General features: G+C 25.7%; 2 protein-coding genes across 3 annotated transcripts; one reads left to right on the top strand and one right to left on the bottom strand.

The window, feature by feature from the left end:
* Positions 1–788: 788 nt before the first annotated feature.
* Positions 789–5,892, top strand: Pa1 (PTIP binding protein Pa1). 2 transcript variants are annotated; one of them, XM_029320311.2, is made up of 4 exons: positions 789–1,160; positions 1,617–1,777; positions 1,857–2,088; positions 5,521–5,892. In XM_029320311.2, exons 1-3 carry the CDS (start codon positions 1,092–1,094, stop codon positions 2,083–2,085), a joined length of 459 nt encoding a protein of 152 aa, XP_029176144.1. In that variant the 5' UTR covers positions 789–1,091; the 3' UTR covers positions 2,086–2,088; positions 5,521–5,892. The 2 variants fall into 2 exon arrangements, with proteins under 2 accessions (XP_029176144.1, XP_029176143.1); XM_029320310.2 differs by lacking the exon at positions 5,521–5,892 and having other exon boundaries at positions 1,857–2,577.
* On the bottom strand, positions 5,291–15,888 carry LOC114944438 (protein I'm not dead yet-like). Its single transcript, XM_085488817.1, has 9 exons — positions 15,845–15,888; positions 15,497–15,650; positions 13,865–14,245; positions 12,412–12,473; positions 11,517–11,829; positions 10,043–10,185; positions 9,714–9,808; positions 8,957–9,240; positions 5,291–5,759 (listed from the first exon to the last, which is right to left on the bottom strand). The coding sequence occupies exons 1-9, from the start codon at positions 15,886–15,888 to the stop codon at positions 5,475–5,477; spliced, it is 1,761 nt and encodes a 586-aa protein (XP_085344943.1). The 3' UTR covers positions 5,291–5,474.
* Positions 15,889–17,237: the final 1,349 nt, after the last annotated feature.

Here is a 17,237-nt window from a genome sequence, read left to right on the forward strand (position 1 = left end):
ATCGCCATCTTTAATTGAATAAAGCGCCAAATTTTAAAAAGTAAATGTCGTAAAATTAAAATTTAAATATTTAAATTTAAAATATTACAATTAAAATATTAATATTTTCAAACTAAACATATACTAAGAATGAAAGAATAAATATTGTAGGAGTTTATTTTATAATTATACTTCATTATTTATAAATAATAACAAAATAAAAAATAATAAAAATATACTTTTATAAAAATAAATTACATATATTTTTACGTGGAATATAATTAAAACATAAGAGCCATACACTTATTTGTATTTAATATATAAAAATTTATTTTATTAATAAAATAAAAAAAAACATAAATAAATAAAAGTAATCTTCAAACATATTTTATTTTTATTATTTCGCAAAAATTATTAAAATTACATTCACACGTTGATAATATATTTGAAGATATTCAATTGATAAAAAACATTGATAAATTAATTTTACAAAGTGATTTGCATTAAAAATAAATTAATTTTATAATATATAAAAATAATAAATAATATATAAAATAATAAATAAAAATAATAAAAAATATATAAAATAATAAATATAATAAATAAAAATAATAAAAAATATATAAAATAATAAATATAATAAATAAAAATAATAAATAAATATAATAAATAAATATAGAAAAGAAAAATAATTTGTACTGAAACTAATAAAATAATAAATTGAAAATAACAAACTAAAAAATCATAAAGAATTTTAAAAGAATGCCGTGTTGTTAATCGGATTTTCGCGCATGCGCACTGGAATTTTGTAATCGGACTTGTATACTGTCAAATATGTCTGCGCTCCATATGAAAGGTTAATTACATATTACATGAAAAATTGTAATCGTAAATGGCGTAAATCAATTGGCCAAATAATTACAAAAAGTAGCATTTTGTAATTATAAGATGAGTGAAACTATTATTGCGAAGATTAATATTTCCGACATGTAGAAAAGATACAGATGTTTGTAGGGGACAAACTTTCGAATGACAATTATATGAATGAAATGTCATAATGGAAATATCTTCGTGAACGATTACATATTATCATCAATTATATTTAATAAGAAATGGAGTGCAATGAAGAAGACTGGTTTGTCGAGTGCTCCGATGATGAAAAATATGAAGTGAACGTGAAGGTAACCTATTTTATTCGATATATCAACTTTAAATTATCACTACTCATTATCTCGAATATTTTTTATAATTTTTTCAGTAACAAATATTCTCAAGAATAATTATAGTAAACATAATTTTTAAGTAAACAGAAATTTTGTTTGTAATTTATCAGTATTTGTATATTTGAGCACTTTTATATACGGGGTGTCAAATATTTGGCAAGATTTTAAAGTTGACCTTGAGACTTCTTTCATAACTGCTGTCAAGGTCAAATACATATCATCATTTCATGTATTTGTTAAAGCCCTATAATTTTTGTTTAAAACATTTTTATCTGTCGCACTCAGTTTTTAAAATATTTGGTCTCAGACACCCTGTACATACTATATATATATATATATTACATTGTAAATGTGTAAGTTTGCATTTCACATTACATTGTACAATTTTTATAAACCTCTTCTTTGTGCATATAGCATGAATGGAATCTGAAGGCTGAAGACATAGTCTCGTTGATTGAAGGCTTGGAAGCAAACAATCGTGTTTTAGAACTTGAATGGAAGTGTCCTGGTAGACGAGGACCCTCGCCTGTTCCCTCAAACAATCGGCTACAGGAACATGGATCTCAAGAATACAAGTAAATTTTTAGTAATAATTTTTGATTTATTTTAATTGAGTTCTTTATGTTAACAATATTTTCTTCTTAATTTTTATAGAACTGAAGAGAAATCCGACTTTGACTTCATGGATGAAATGTCGTCACCAAGGCTACCTGTGCGTAGAATCGGTGAGAGTACTCCAAAAGGCAGCGCCAAGAAGAAAACTGCCAGTTTCAATGGAGTGTTATCGACAATGTTACGACATCGTAGATTGGAGCAACAAGAAATTAATTCTACTCCAAAGAAAAGTGAATCACCTGGGTTAAAGCTGCATCCTTCTACATAGAAAGTTTGTTTCATGCTAAAGTAATTCATGTGTGAGTTAATTAGAAGCTGTGTGACACAAGATTGTAAATGCTGAAATGAGAGATTGTATATGAAGGGTGTCCCATAGGAAAATGCTGAAACTAACCAGTTGTCATTTTTTAATGCAAGCAGTTATTGAGAAAACAAAAATTGTGTTGAAAAGAGGAAAGTCTACAATTTTTAATAGATATAAATAAAATGTTTGTAGACTAATTTATTTTCTTGATAAAAGGTAATGAAGAAAGTGCTAATAATTACATAAAATCACATAAACTAATAATAAATATTGTCAACAATTTAATAGCAGCTTAGAAGGATCATCAATAACATTAAAAATGACATGTTAGAAAAAGTTTTTACGAGTTTTTATAAAAGAATAGAATTTTGTACAAATTTAAATGGTATGCACTTCAAAAATATTTATCAATAGTTTATATATGTGATTATTAGCACTTTTTTCATTACTTTTTATCAATAAAATAAACTAGTATACAAACATTTTATTTATATCTATTAAAAATTGTAAACTATTCTCTTTTCAACATAATTTTTATTTTATCAATAATTGCATGTCATTGGGATATCCTCTATATATATATATATATATATAAAACTTCTAATTTTTAGAACTTTCTCTTTGTGAACGTTTTCTAATTAGACGTAATCAATATATATATATATATATATATTTTATTATAAATTTTATTATCAATTAGAGATACATAGCAGTGAATAGTCATATATTAATATAATTTTACTCTAATTTTATTCTGAAAAAATAGTTTTGAATTCTTTCCACGTATTTATGGAGCATTTCATACTATAATAAATCAACGACTTTTTTCCTCAACTATTTTTGATTTGCTTCATTTTTTTATCTTTTTGTATCTATTGAAAGTAGTTTCCATGAATTTTTTTAGATTTTTATCTTTATTAATTTCCGAGTTATATATTTTAAAAAATATTGATTTTTTTGAATTTTAAAAATTTCAAATATTTATAACTTAAAAAAAATAAATATATTGTCATTAATAAGGTGGTCATTTTTTTGTCTTTGAATGTATTTTTCAAATAAAATATTGAAGTAATTAAAAAAGGAAAATTTAATGATGTTTTTAGTCAATTTTAACAGAAATTATTTACTTTTTCTCAATGAGATTTTTTCGATTTTTTTTCATAAAAATGTATAACATTTTAGACTTTAAAAAAATATTTTGAGCTATTGGCGAAAAGGGGATTCAAATATTTTCGATTTTTTAAAGCCATTTTTCGAATTTTTTTCAAATATTGCATTTTTTTGGTTGTTTACACACTTTCGATTAAAAAAAATTAATATTAACAAAATTAATAAGCACTTATTTCAAAAAGTCAGGAAAAATACCAATATTTGTAATTTTTAAAGATTTTTGCTATTTTTTCAAAAATAGTGTTTGTCAGTTTAGGCAACTCCGATTAAGGAGAAACTCTTGAAATTATTTAATTAATAAATTTATTAATTATTTAAACTATGTAAATTAATAACAAAAAAGCACTTTTTGTACTAATTTTTAATAAAATACGTTTGATAGCATTAATATCTTTTATTTAAAAAGTGTTCTTAATCGGAGTTGCCTAAACAACTGACGAACACTATTTTTGAAAAAATAGCAAAAATTTTTAAAAATTACAAATATTGGAATTTTTCCTGACTTTTCAAAATAAGTGCTTATTAATTTTATAAATACTAATTTTTTGAAATTAAAATGGTGTGTAAACAACTAAAAAAAAGTGATTTTTTTCAAAATAGACTCAAAATTTTTTTTTAGAGTCTAAAATGTTATATATTTTTATGAAAAAAATAGAAGGGGTCTCTGTGAGGAAAACTAAATAATTTCGGTTAAAATTGAGTGAGGAAAACTAAATAATTTCGGTTAAAATTGACTAAAACACCATTAAATTTTCTTTTTTTAATTATTTCAATATTTTATTTAAAAAATATATTCAAAGACAAAAGAAATAACCACCTTATTAATGACAATATATTTATTTTTAAATTATTTGAAATTTTTAAAATTCAAAAAAATCAATGTTTTTAAAAATATATAATTTGATAATTAATAAAGATAAAAATCTAAAAAAATTCATGAAAGCCTACTTTCAATGGATACAAAAAGATAAAAAAATGAAGCAAATAACAAATGGTCAGGGAAAAAAGTCGTTGGTTTGGTATGGAATGCCCTATATGCATAAGTATTTTATATTTTTATATAAAAAACGTTTTTATAAAATCTAATGCGATTTTTTTATTTATGCATTTATTTCATTATATTGAAATTTGTTTTGGAAGAAAGAGTGAGGACAAATTTCGCCTATTTTTGGGACCTCGAATTTCAAACTTTTTTTCATGCCAAATAGTACTATTACATGAAATATTAATCCCAGTAAAATTTCAAGATAAGCATAGGCGCGGTTTCGGAGATACAAGGGGGAAAGTGATGATTTTTAGTCAGTTTTATGAGAAATTATCACTTTCACTTCTTCATATCTAAGGAACCGTACGTATGCTCATCTTGAAATTTCTCTGGGATTAATGTCTCATCATATAGTACTATTTGCAATAAAAATAGTTTGAAATTTGAGGTCTCAAAAATCGACCCTATAAAATGGGCGAAAAGACAGGTCTTTTTGTCATCACTCTTTGCTGCTCATTACAACATTGTTATCATATATACACAATATATATTTTGTAAAGTGTAGTATTAAAATATTTGACATTACATTCAGTTTTTAAAAGATAATGAATATTCATGAAATATATGGTACATATGGTTTTTTATTTTAAATTGTATATTTAAGAGAGAAATATGTGTGCAAAAAATATGTATGATAAAGATTATATTAATATTATACTGTATATACGTACGTATACTGTAATAAAATATGAAAGAAACTGTATAAAATATTCACAATAAAAATCCAATAATAGGCCAGTAAGAGCCGCAACGCGGGTGGTAAAGACGTAAGTAAAAACAATAAAAAGGTATAAATCAAAAATAAACTAAGACAAAAAATTTAATTAAACGTTTCAAAAAAAAAGTTTATTTTTGATTTATACCTTTTTATTGTTTTTACTTACGCCTTTACCACCCGCGTTGCGGCTCTTACTGGCCTATTATTATTGGATTTTTATTGTGTTTATTTTATCAGAGCCTTATACATATATTTTACTTCTTGTATAAAATATAATATAGGCTACTTAGGTATTTATAATAAATGTATTAATTTTTTATGCATTTGTAATTAATATATTAATTTTTTAATATCAAGCAATTCGATGAATTTTGCGGAAAGAAATCAGACGATAAAAAATCTGAAGTTTCGCGACATTTATTAACAAGTATTCGTGTTGTTTCCTACTTCGGCATGTCTGGCCCAGTGAGGAAAATCCTTAATTCCGTAAACGAAGACGCCCCACGTCGGGAAGAAGATGACTTCTACTATCAAACTGTAGATCGCGGGTGCGCAGCCTCCGGTGATTAGCCAGTTGGTCGGGATGTGTCCGGAAATGGTTACGATCGCGTTCGGCGGTGTTCCGACCGGGAGACGAAACGAGAACGAGCACATCAAAGTGGCCGGTATCATCAAATACATGGGATGCATCTCCATCGCTACGCACTATAGCGAACGGACAAAAATATTCGATAAATATAATTGCGTGCAATTTGTTAACAGCAGTGTTTGCTGTTATCTAAATAAATTTATATATAGATGAGTATAGATTAAACTTTGGCGTTATCGTATCTTTATATAGATAATAAAAATATGTATTATCTATATCTGCATCTTAGATGAAAAAAAGTATTATCTAGAATAATTTTCAGATAATTTTGGTTTAGAATTATAATACATAAAAATACTTAAATAGTAGAACTTAAGCAGTAAGCGATAAATATTTATAAATAAAAATGAGTACATATATTTTTATATCTCTTTTATAATTTATATTTTTTTATAACTGTATTTACATAAGCAATCTTAAAGATAATATTATCTGAAAATTATCTAGATAAATCGCCATGTAATTTTATTTTTTATCTAGATATATTTAAAACAAAATTATTTTTATCTTATCTAATGGTAAGATGAATTTACGTATTTTTACCTCATCTTTATCTAACTGATTTTAAAATTATCTAAGCACAACACTGGTTAACAGATTTGCATAAAAAGGATGAATTTAGAATACATTTTTAGTTGCAGTATAAAAACGATTCTAAGGGGTGAAATAAAAGTTGTATAATTTTAAGGAAGATATAAAATAGTGACAATGATTTGACTTTGATTAGTTTGAAGGTCATGTGAAGGGAACTTTTAATTTCGCTTAAGGGACCATTATATTTTTTTTACATAAATCGAATCCTCACAATATTCTGCATAAAGTTATAAAGGTAGGATAGTTAAAAAGTGAATAGTTTACGTGATATTTCATAGTTTATGTAAGATTATATTAAATTATAGTAAAAAATTATAGTATAACAATTTTTCTTTTTTTTTATAGTATATACTTTATTTAATTTCTCGTTACTGTCTCCATAAATATAATAATGTGTATATTTTATATTACATTTATGTATATTTTTTCTGCGTGTAAATTGATATTTTTTTTTATAAAAGAATATTTCGGAAAAAATTGTTAACAATAGACATTTTAAATATATAAAACAAAAATATAAAACAAAACAATCAGCCAAGTCTACTTAATCTTGCTTGCTACACATTTATGTCAACAAAAAGGCTACAATTAAAGTGTTTTTAACTCTAAATTTTGTAGCCTTATCTTTTGTAGTCTTTGTTTTTAAATTTTTTCCCAGATATATTTTTTATAAAAAAATTATCAATTTATGCGTAATAAAATATATATTATATTTATGAAGACAATGACGAGAAATTAAACAAAGTGTACTATGAAAAAAATAGAAAATTTAATATTTAATATTTAAATGTATAATAAGATATTATAAATATTTAAAAATGAAGAGAAAGATAGAGAGATAAAAGAAAATCACAAAATTGAGCTAATTTTTGAATATTAAAAAATTCAATTTTATAAAGAGATATCTTTTTGTGCTTCATCATTAAAGTCACCTATTCTCAAAGTTGAGTAAGATTTTTTAAAACTAAGTTAAATTAAAGTTAGTTACTTACAAAATTTAGTTCCCTTCCTAAAAAGGCATAGTTTATTATATTAATAGCAATCAAACAAAAATAAAAATAATACCAATAACGCACGCAAAGCGTTAATGGAAGCGCAGATATTTTGATCGAAAAATTCTTGTAGAAAATTATTTTTTTGTTTTCTGTTAAAAATTTATAATATATATTTTGAATTTTTACGAATCACGTAATTATTAAATATATTTCTATGTATGCATTGCAATTTGCAATAATAATTTTATACATGCGTTGCAATTTTTAAGGTTTTATTATATCAAAGAATAATATAACTTCGCTTTGTGCACGTAATTATATTCGATTAAACCAAACAAGATGAGAAAAAATATATAAAGAGATACATCTATACAAAATACTTCACAAATAATACAATAGGAATTCGGCAAATTAAAATTATATGTAGATAATAGAAATTTAATAAATTAGAATTATATACATAATAGAAATTTGGGAATTAAAATTATGTACATAATAGCAATTCGGCGATTTAAAATTATGTACATAATAAAAATTCAAGAATTAAAATTATATACATAATAGAAATTCAGCGAATTAAAATTATGTATATAATAGAAATTCGGCGAATTAAAATTATGGTCATATCATCAAACAACTGTTATTGCAAAGATGAACAATTTGACAGTTGTAAAATAAACAATATGGAAATGATATCAAAGGAGCGTGCGATGCGCGCGTTTGTGTTGTCTAGTAATTTAAAAGTTGCATGAACAAACAGTTAACTGAGTTAAAGTTAAGTTAAAATTAAATTAACTAAAGTTAAATAATAAAACATGTGCACAATTTAAAAGACAGCGAAAAAATTAAATTTTCGCTGTCTATATGCATATAATATACATCCGCGTTCGGCTCCAATAGCATTTCTATTTCGGATATATGTTATTTATTAATATAGAGCAAGCTTTACTTTTGTACTTTAATATTATTAAATAATAAAAGTTAATTTTTAAAAACACATTACTTAGTATATTAAATTAGAATTTTGGTTGTTAATTCTTTTAAAATTTATAATACCTAATAGCAAAGAAATTGTGATTTTTATATAGAAACATATTTTTTGGTAATAATATTACAATTGATGACAAATGAACATAAATGAACAAAATTAATAATACTTTAATTTAAAAATAATACGTTTATAATTTATAAAAAAACAATAATGGTATTCAGAGTTAAAAAAATTTAATTTATAAAAAAAGTTGATAAGTTTAAGATCAAATATAACTAGTTAAAAATCAACACATTTTGAATTAAAGTTAAAAATCAATACATTTTGAATTAACTAAGCTAAGTTAAAAGTTATTAACTTTTTAACTTTTAACTAATTAAGTTTATTACACCTAACCCTGCCTATTCTTTAAAATAAAAAATAATATTAATTACTTAATATTAATGTGCGAGTAATTTGCGAAGCAAGAAATTTACTTGGGATTAAATAGAAAATAAAATAATGTGAGTATAAAGTTATTTTATATAAATATTTTATAAAAAATATATACATAAATATACAGATATGCAAGTACGAAAACGTTCCATTTTGACATCGAATGACGTCATTGAATGTCAAAATGAAATCATTATCAATGACGTCAGTTATTGTTATTTGGAATATATTCGCTTACCATTTGAGCTATCACTGGTAAAGTGATATTCGCGACGCCCACGTTCGAGGTAAATTCCGTTAATGTACCCTCGAAGAAGCACACTAAAGCAAGTATTACAATGGGTGGTAGATAGCGAAGCGGTATCAGAGCTTCGCCAATTCGTTTTGCCATGCAGGAGGCGACGCTTCCACGCGAGATCGCGAAACCGCCTCCTAAAAGGAACATCAGACTCCACGGCATCTTAGTCTCGATCACCTTCCACGTGATCAAACCTTCCGACGATCTTTTTGGTCTTTTAGCGGCTGCGACATACATTTTCAATATAAACGTAATCGCAGATGTATCTTGGCTTCTCACCGATCGTGTTGGAATTGTGACGTCAGAGACGAAAAAATACATGCTAAAAATTCTTAGATGCTATTTCAAAAAATTTTTTTTCGAAATTGTATCTAACAATTGGTGCTTTCCATTTAGCAACACAAAACGACACAAGCGTCATTCTGTCTTTGTTCTACATTCTATAAGAATAAAGATAGAATGATGCTTGTGTTGCTAAATGGAAAGCACCAAATAAGAATTTTCCGCGCGTGCTTTCTTTGACGTCACAATCAAACATGGCCGCGGCGAGGACCCAGGAGTTTTAATAAGTATGTGTAAAATCTGTAAATTTCAAAATAAACCGAACGTAAAATTTTTACAAATCATTCTATGATATTTGTAGAGTTATTATTATATTGAAGTATGTTGGAATAACGAGATTTTCACGACTTCTTACGATCTTGACTGTAACTGTAGATGAAGCTGGGGTCCTTAGGGATGAAGAACATCAAGATAGCGGCGAATATCACTGGCACTGAATCTCTGAGATCTCTGTACATTCATTATTTCTCATAAAATATTGTGTATACATATTCCAAACAGCAAAACAACCATGTCCAAATAAATTGGTGCATAAGACATCTTTAAGATGTTTTTGGAATATCATATCATAATTAGGTTTCTTAAAGATATTTCTTAATGATGTCTTATGCACTAATTTTGGACATGGTGCTATATCTTCTATTATGTTTTACCATAATAAATAATAAATAATAAAGTACTAACATATCAGTGATCAATTCGGACCATCCGACGACAAAACCGGGTTTGCGGAATATCCATAGAAATACGCACATGAAGAACAATGTGGCCACTCCGTACTCGTGAAAAGTTATGGGCCCCAAATTCTTATATCTCTCCTGTATAACCTGTGAATAATTATCATTTGTTGAAATCAGTTTTCTAATAAAAAATTGAATAGGAATTGCTAATTTCATCTCCTTATAATAATAACAAGAGGATTAAAAAATATTAATAACTAAATATTAATAACCTTTTTATTAGTGAAGAATGTTCACCAAAATTTCATTTTTTTAATTTGTCCAAAATTAAAGAAAAAAAGGAAATTAACTTTTTCCTCCTTATTTGAAGGAGTATAATCCTCAGGAGAAGAAAATATTTACAATAAATATATTATAGTAAATATATATTTATTAAATCATTATGATACAAATTTTTTAAAATTTATATTTTCTTTAATAAATACTCAGTAAGAAATCATGAGTTAAAAGTAATATATTAAGAAGTAATATATTAAAAAGACATAATTAACGATTTTTTAATCAAAGCCATCGGTTGATATAGTCTAATTTAAAATTTGATCGATTAGATGTTTTTGTGTTTTTCAAACTCTTAGCCATTTATAAAAGTTAAAAATGTGTAAAAAAAAAAGTTTATAAGTAACTTATTAGACATTTATATTTTAAAATAGAATATAAAATTATAATATACACTAAATATACTTAGGCAACAGAGTAGTTTAACAAATAAATTTACGTACACATTGATATATGCGTAAATTTATTTGTTAAAAGACATTTTGTTGTAGAATGTAGCTCAAAAATAGAAATAATTTTATGACATTTTTACTTTTATTAATTTCCGTTTTTGCCAGCCTTATATAATTTTCACGACGAAAATAAAATACGATAAATATTTATCTTTACATACCATAAATATTATATGAAAAATTTAATCTATATTTTAATAATATGTTAAATAAAGGTTTTTATAAAACATTTTCAAAAGATTTATATAATATTTGAAAAGAATATATATTTATAAATATTTATGAACCTTTATCATAAATATTGTGTGCTATCTGGGCACTTACTACTACGAGATATCCTTTCTTTCCGTTCATTGTCAGATATATTATATTATTCTGTTCTCAATATAATTATTAACAAACATTGTTCTTAATATATTACTTTTTTATCATACACATTCCTGTGTCAATTATTATAATAGATAATAATATATAATTTATATTTAAAAAAACCCTTAATTTTTAACAAAGAATCATCTTAAATGTTTTCACAATTATTTGGATCCCACGCAATTATATTAGAAATGAATAAGTAAATTTATTTTTCCATATAGATAAAAGATTGTAATTAGGAAAATGGTTTCTGTCCAAAATTTTCTAATCAATAAGAATTGAAATAATTTTTAAACTTTATATATTATATGATTTTACTTGATTTGTGACAATTTCACCCTCACGTCCGATCGTAGCCATTTCGGCGTCTTTACTGTGCGGTCTCAGATATCCCAAAAAAGCGATTCGCACGTACACCCAAGTGAGGAAGGAATTGACTAGCATTTGGGGAAAGGACGCGATCATCCAGTCGGTGAAGTTGATTCCCTCGGCATCGAGAAATGTGCTCTCGTAGATTCCCTTAAAGGTTAAATTTGTGCCGGTTCCCACCAATGTTCCGGTTCCGCCGAACGTCGAGCAATAAGCCGCGGCTAACAGATATGCCTTCGTTATTTTCGTCGGTCTTATCTCGCTACGAAAAAGGATCATCGTGTGATATTGCGTCAACATATATGAAGAACAGCTTTTAAGCTTTTGTTAAAAATTTTTTACTAAAAATATATACTACTTATACGAAATCGACCTTCGTATTTTTTTTTTAACATTAGATTTATCACTTAAGATATATATAATTAAAATTCTTTATATATATACAAATATATTTTTATAATAAAAATTCTTTATAATTATAAAAATTATTTATATTATATTATAAAAATATAATAAAAATTTTAATCTGCCATATAATTCAATTTAAATTAATTTTAATAATTTATGTTATTTCATAATTTATTGATCTATTTAATTTTTACAAATTAATTTGAATAATTTAAATTTTTCATAATTTACATAATTATATATATGTACAATTTTAATAATTTAAATCCAATTTATGTTCAACTCTTTAATTAATATTTAGTTTATATATATATATAAACTAAATATTATATATATAATTTAATTTATTATATTATTTCGTAATTTTATTAAAATTTTTTTTGTAATATTATTATTTATATATCGATTAATTATCGCTATATATCGTTTCACTTACGGCGGAATGTCCGGTCTTTCTGGATCCACTATTTTTGATTTGAATATCGCACCTACTCCAGCCTATAAAGAGAAATACAAATAAATAAATAAAATAGAGAATAAAAGTTTCATATACATTATGTACAATTTATATACATATAATGTGTTTAAATATAATCTATTGTTTTTATTATGTAATAGAAATTTTTTAATAATATTTATTATATGTTTGAAATACATAATAAAATCAACAAGTATGAACAAAGTTAACTAAAAAAAGAACAAAAGAAATATTTTAATTCTGTATTATAAGTATTATTTATGTATAATATGATAACTCGATAGAAGAGAGAAAAATATATTTTTAAAAATATATTATTTAACTTAAATATTTTATATTTTTATTATGTAGGATGTCTGATATAAAATGTCATACAAAAAATATACAAGTAGATCTCATTTGGAGATGATTTTTCCTCAGCAAAAATGAGGGAGGCTATCATTTTTTGCATGTTCTCAATTTTTGCTATCATGTATCTTTATAACTAAACCTTAAATTAAACTTTTATTAAAGTAAACTTTACTTTATATTAATTAATAATGTGATTTTGTTAATATTTTATTACCACGAGACTTACTTTGCGAGAAACCCTTTATTTTCAATCACTTATAACTCGAAAATTATTGTCTCAATATTTTTGCTGAGGAAAAATTGTCTCCAAATAACAAGATTTACTTGTATATTTTTTTGTGTATTTCGGTATGATATCTTATGACAGACACCCTGTATATTGAAATATTATAAATAATTTTTAACTATACATTTAAAGATTGTGAATATATTTTTTCATCGTATTAATTATTACTTATATTTGCATATACAGAATAAGTGATAAAAAGTTTACTATATTTTTTCGAAAACAGAAATAGGGAAGAAAATTTGGAAAAAATTATTTTATTATTATAGTAAGTGTTCAAAATATTCGTCAAGTTGATCCAGACATGCTTGCATTCTAATTAAACTTGCTTCTAACTCCTATAGGATTATTTCGTAAAACATATTTTTTGTTTTTTATATCATGTTTTCTTACAACATTTTTTTGTGAAAAAACTAAATTTAAAGGTCATTTGAAGGTTAATATAAAATTTTTAAATTAAAATTCCTATTTCTCATTACATATTTTTATAGCTTATCTCAAGAGCTTTCCAAAACATTATAATAAAGTATTTTTTTATTCAGTATTTTCCGAGTTACAAAGCTTGAACTTTAATTAAAAATTTTTATACTAATCTTAAAATGACCTTCAAATTCTTGACCTCAAAGTCAGGATCAAGGTCACCATCAGATAATTTCTTCTGAATTTTTTTCTCTAACATATTTTTCTGAAACATTTTTTTCTACCATCCCTGCAAAGTTACGAGGGGTGATAGATTAAAATGGGACACCCTGTATCGTATTAAGTATATGACACCTGTTCCAATTCGCGCAGTACAGCAAATATGATGGGCACCATCATGGCCGTAGCCGCGGTGTTGGACACCCACATGGATATGAAGGTCGTGACCACACAGAGACCGCCGAGGAGTCTCGCGTGGCTGCAGCCAACCGTCTTCATCACTCCGAGGGCTATCCTGAGATGCAGATTGCTGTGCTCGATTGCGATGGCGAGGATCAGACCGCCGATGAACACCATTATAGTGTCGTTCATGTAACAAGCGCACGTGTCCGCCGTACTTAGTATACCTAAAGCCGGGAACATCACTACCGGAATCAGTGACGTCACTGCCATCGGGAAGCAATCGGTTACCCAGTAGCCGGCCATTAGCAACACCACATACGCACATCTAACCTCCTGCAAAAGTCAGAAACGTATCGTTTTAGGCTCTAATAGCACGACATATCCGAAAGATATTCAGAGGATATCCAGAGGACATTCGAACATCCTCAGGATGTTCTCTGAACGTCTTCGGGATATGTGTGCTGTCAAGGGGATTTGACATTTATCACGAGACGGAAGTCTAAGGCTCGAGATTTAAATTCGCAGAGGAAGAATCAAATTTCTGTTGGAAATTGGTTATTTCTTTATAAATTTTGTTCTTGGCTCTTCATCGACTATGTTAGATTGTGACGTCAGAGACGAGAAAACACAGGCTAAAAATTCTTAGATGCCATTTTGAAATAAAAAGATATTTCGGTGAAACAACACTTCAGATGGCTTTAACACACTGTTAAAATACGTTAAAATCTTTTTTCCCTTCATAATTAATCAATAACTGTAAAATGATTAAATGAGGCCCATCTGGTCTTTGCACATGCGCATATATAGTCACTCATCTGCATGACAAAGTTGACATCACGATCATTTTATGGTTCTTGCTTGATTGTCAAAAAAAAAGAATAATTTTTGAGATATTTAAAAAATGTACTAAAGCCATTTGAAATAGTGTTTCTACGATATATATCTTTTTATTTAAAAATGCGCATTTAAGAATTTTCAGCGTGTGCTTTCTGACCTCTGACGTCACAATCTAACATGGCCGCGGGATGCTGACTGTCTCTTTTAGCAACAAATATTATTTTCATTTAACTATTTATTGTCAATACAGAATGAAAAATCCTTTACTAGAAAGTATTAATAACAAATCTGGGTTATGTATATATAAAAAGAAACCCCAAGAAAGTTAAATATAATTACAGTTTTCTTATCGATTAGATTAGATTAGGTTGACAGCGTCCCCTTAAGACTTATTAAGATTCGATTCCCGATTCAACGACTTTCGGATCTATATTTTTCTAGCATTTATTTCTTTAGGGAGATCAGAGACGGTTTGATGGAATTAAATTTTAAAGATGAGATTATTTCTCATATATTATTAAGTCTTGGCAGTGACCAAGCAAAATTCGTGCCTTGTGCAATTATTTAATTACGATGAAAAATTAATTTTCGTTGGAATATACACGCATGAACATCCGCGTTCGGCTCTTAAAGCCTTTCTATTATATGTATTATAATTAAAAATTAAGAGTTAAGAAATAGAATTAATTAAAAATTAATAATTAGTTAAAATTAAAGAGATTAATATTAATAAGAAATATAGAATACTGAGGAATCGTAAAGCAATAGAAACGGTAGAAGGAAGAGCGCCCAGAGAAGTGCGAAGATGATCTTCCAATAGATCTTGAGAAAACGTCCTATATCTCTCAGATAACTAAGTAGTCTTCTAAGATAGATGACAAATTCTTCTCTTCTTCGAACCCTAATTGCACAATTTATTAGGTTTCTTCATTGCATAAATTCATATATGTTTACTCTTCATTAATAATAAGTTTGAGTATCTTCTGAAGCTTTTTAACAAAGCTCCTTGCAGAAGTTTAATTATTTTACAATCTTTTTGTGATGCTATTTAATAAAATGTTTTTCATTCAATATTAAATTTTTTTGTACACTGACCTTTCCCTTGGCTGTTCGTCTTCATAGTCCCTCTGTTCGTCCATTTATTTAAAAATTAGATGCGTGTCGCATAAATCCAACATCCTCTCAAAAATACATCGGCATTGATCGATATAATCTGAATATTGATTACAATTTGCAAACGTGATTTCTCAACCTCAACGCAATCTGTCGCTCGAGTCTCGAGTCTTCGTTAATTTGTTTTCTGATCGACAATTAATATTACAGCAAATTTCAAATCGTGAATGTATATGGCCAATAATTAATATTAAATATGTTTAATTATCTACATATATTCTACAACATTATTTGTCGTATAAATTTCAGCTTAAAATTCGAAAATTTTTTATTTTACTGGAAAAAATTTTCTTTATTTTTTATCGTCTTTCTTTATAAAAAAAATATTTATTTATTTTTTTATAAAAAAAGATTTTTTCATTCAATTTAACCGACCTTCCATTTTGCTTTTAAAAGTCTCTCAACATTTTTATTTATCCGACAAATGTTCACGTATCCTGTTCTATTTAATTAAAAAAAAAAATATTGAAGTTAATATCTCTAGTAATGACGAAAAAACAGAGCTTATAACACTTTATATATATATATATATATATGTATATATTTAAAGTATAAATTTTATTATCAGTCATAAATTTATTATATTAGACTACATTCATAAGCGCGCTTTACGCGCGTCTTTGATAATTTCTATACTATTTTGTATTTCTTTATATATTTCTTTATATATTTTTTCTCATTTCGTTTAATTTAATCGAATATAATTAGGTGTGCAAAGCGAAGTTATATTATTCTTTGATAAAACCTTAAAAATTGCAATGCATGCGTATAAAATTATTATTGCAATGCATAGAAATATATTTATTAATTATATGCGATTCATAAAAATTCAATATTTAAATTTTTAACAGAAAATAAAAAATATAATTTTCTACAAGAATCTTTTGATCAAAATATCTGAGCTTCCATTAGATTTGCGCGTCTGTACGTGTTTGCTACGCTGCAAAGCTCGCGCGAAATAGATCTCTACTTTTAAGGGTCGGCAGAAGACATTTGTTGAAAAATACAAAGATTGCGAACGTGCCTAATTGTTTCTAATCTTTATCAATTTTCTTACTTTTTTCCGTTAATAAGCGTTTTTGGTTTTTAAAATCTAATTCAATTTGAGATTAAAACTTATAAAAAATTTTTATTTTGAAATTTTGTAAATATATTAAATATTTTTTTTCTTTAAAAATAAGAGTCAAATGTTAAAATTGTTTCAAAAATTTTAGAAAATAATTTTTTTATTAACATTGTCAGCAGTATTATATATTTAATGAGAGATATTATTAAACTAATACTTTCTCAATAGTAAATTTTTATAAAATATTCT

This window comes from Nylanderia fulva, unplaced genomic scaffold (genome assembly GCF_048542155.1).
Source record: "Nylanderia fulva isolate GAGA-0341 unplaced genomic scaffold, ASM4854215v1 Scaffold72, whole genome shotgun sequence".
Lineage (NCBI taxonomy): Eukaryota > Metazoa > Arthropoda > Insecta > Hymenoptera > Formicidae > Nylanderia > Nylanderia fulva.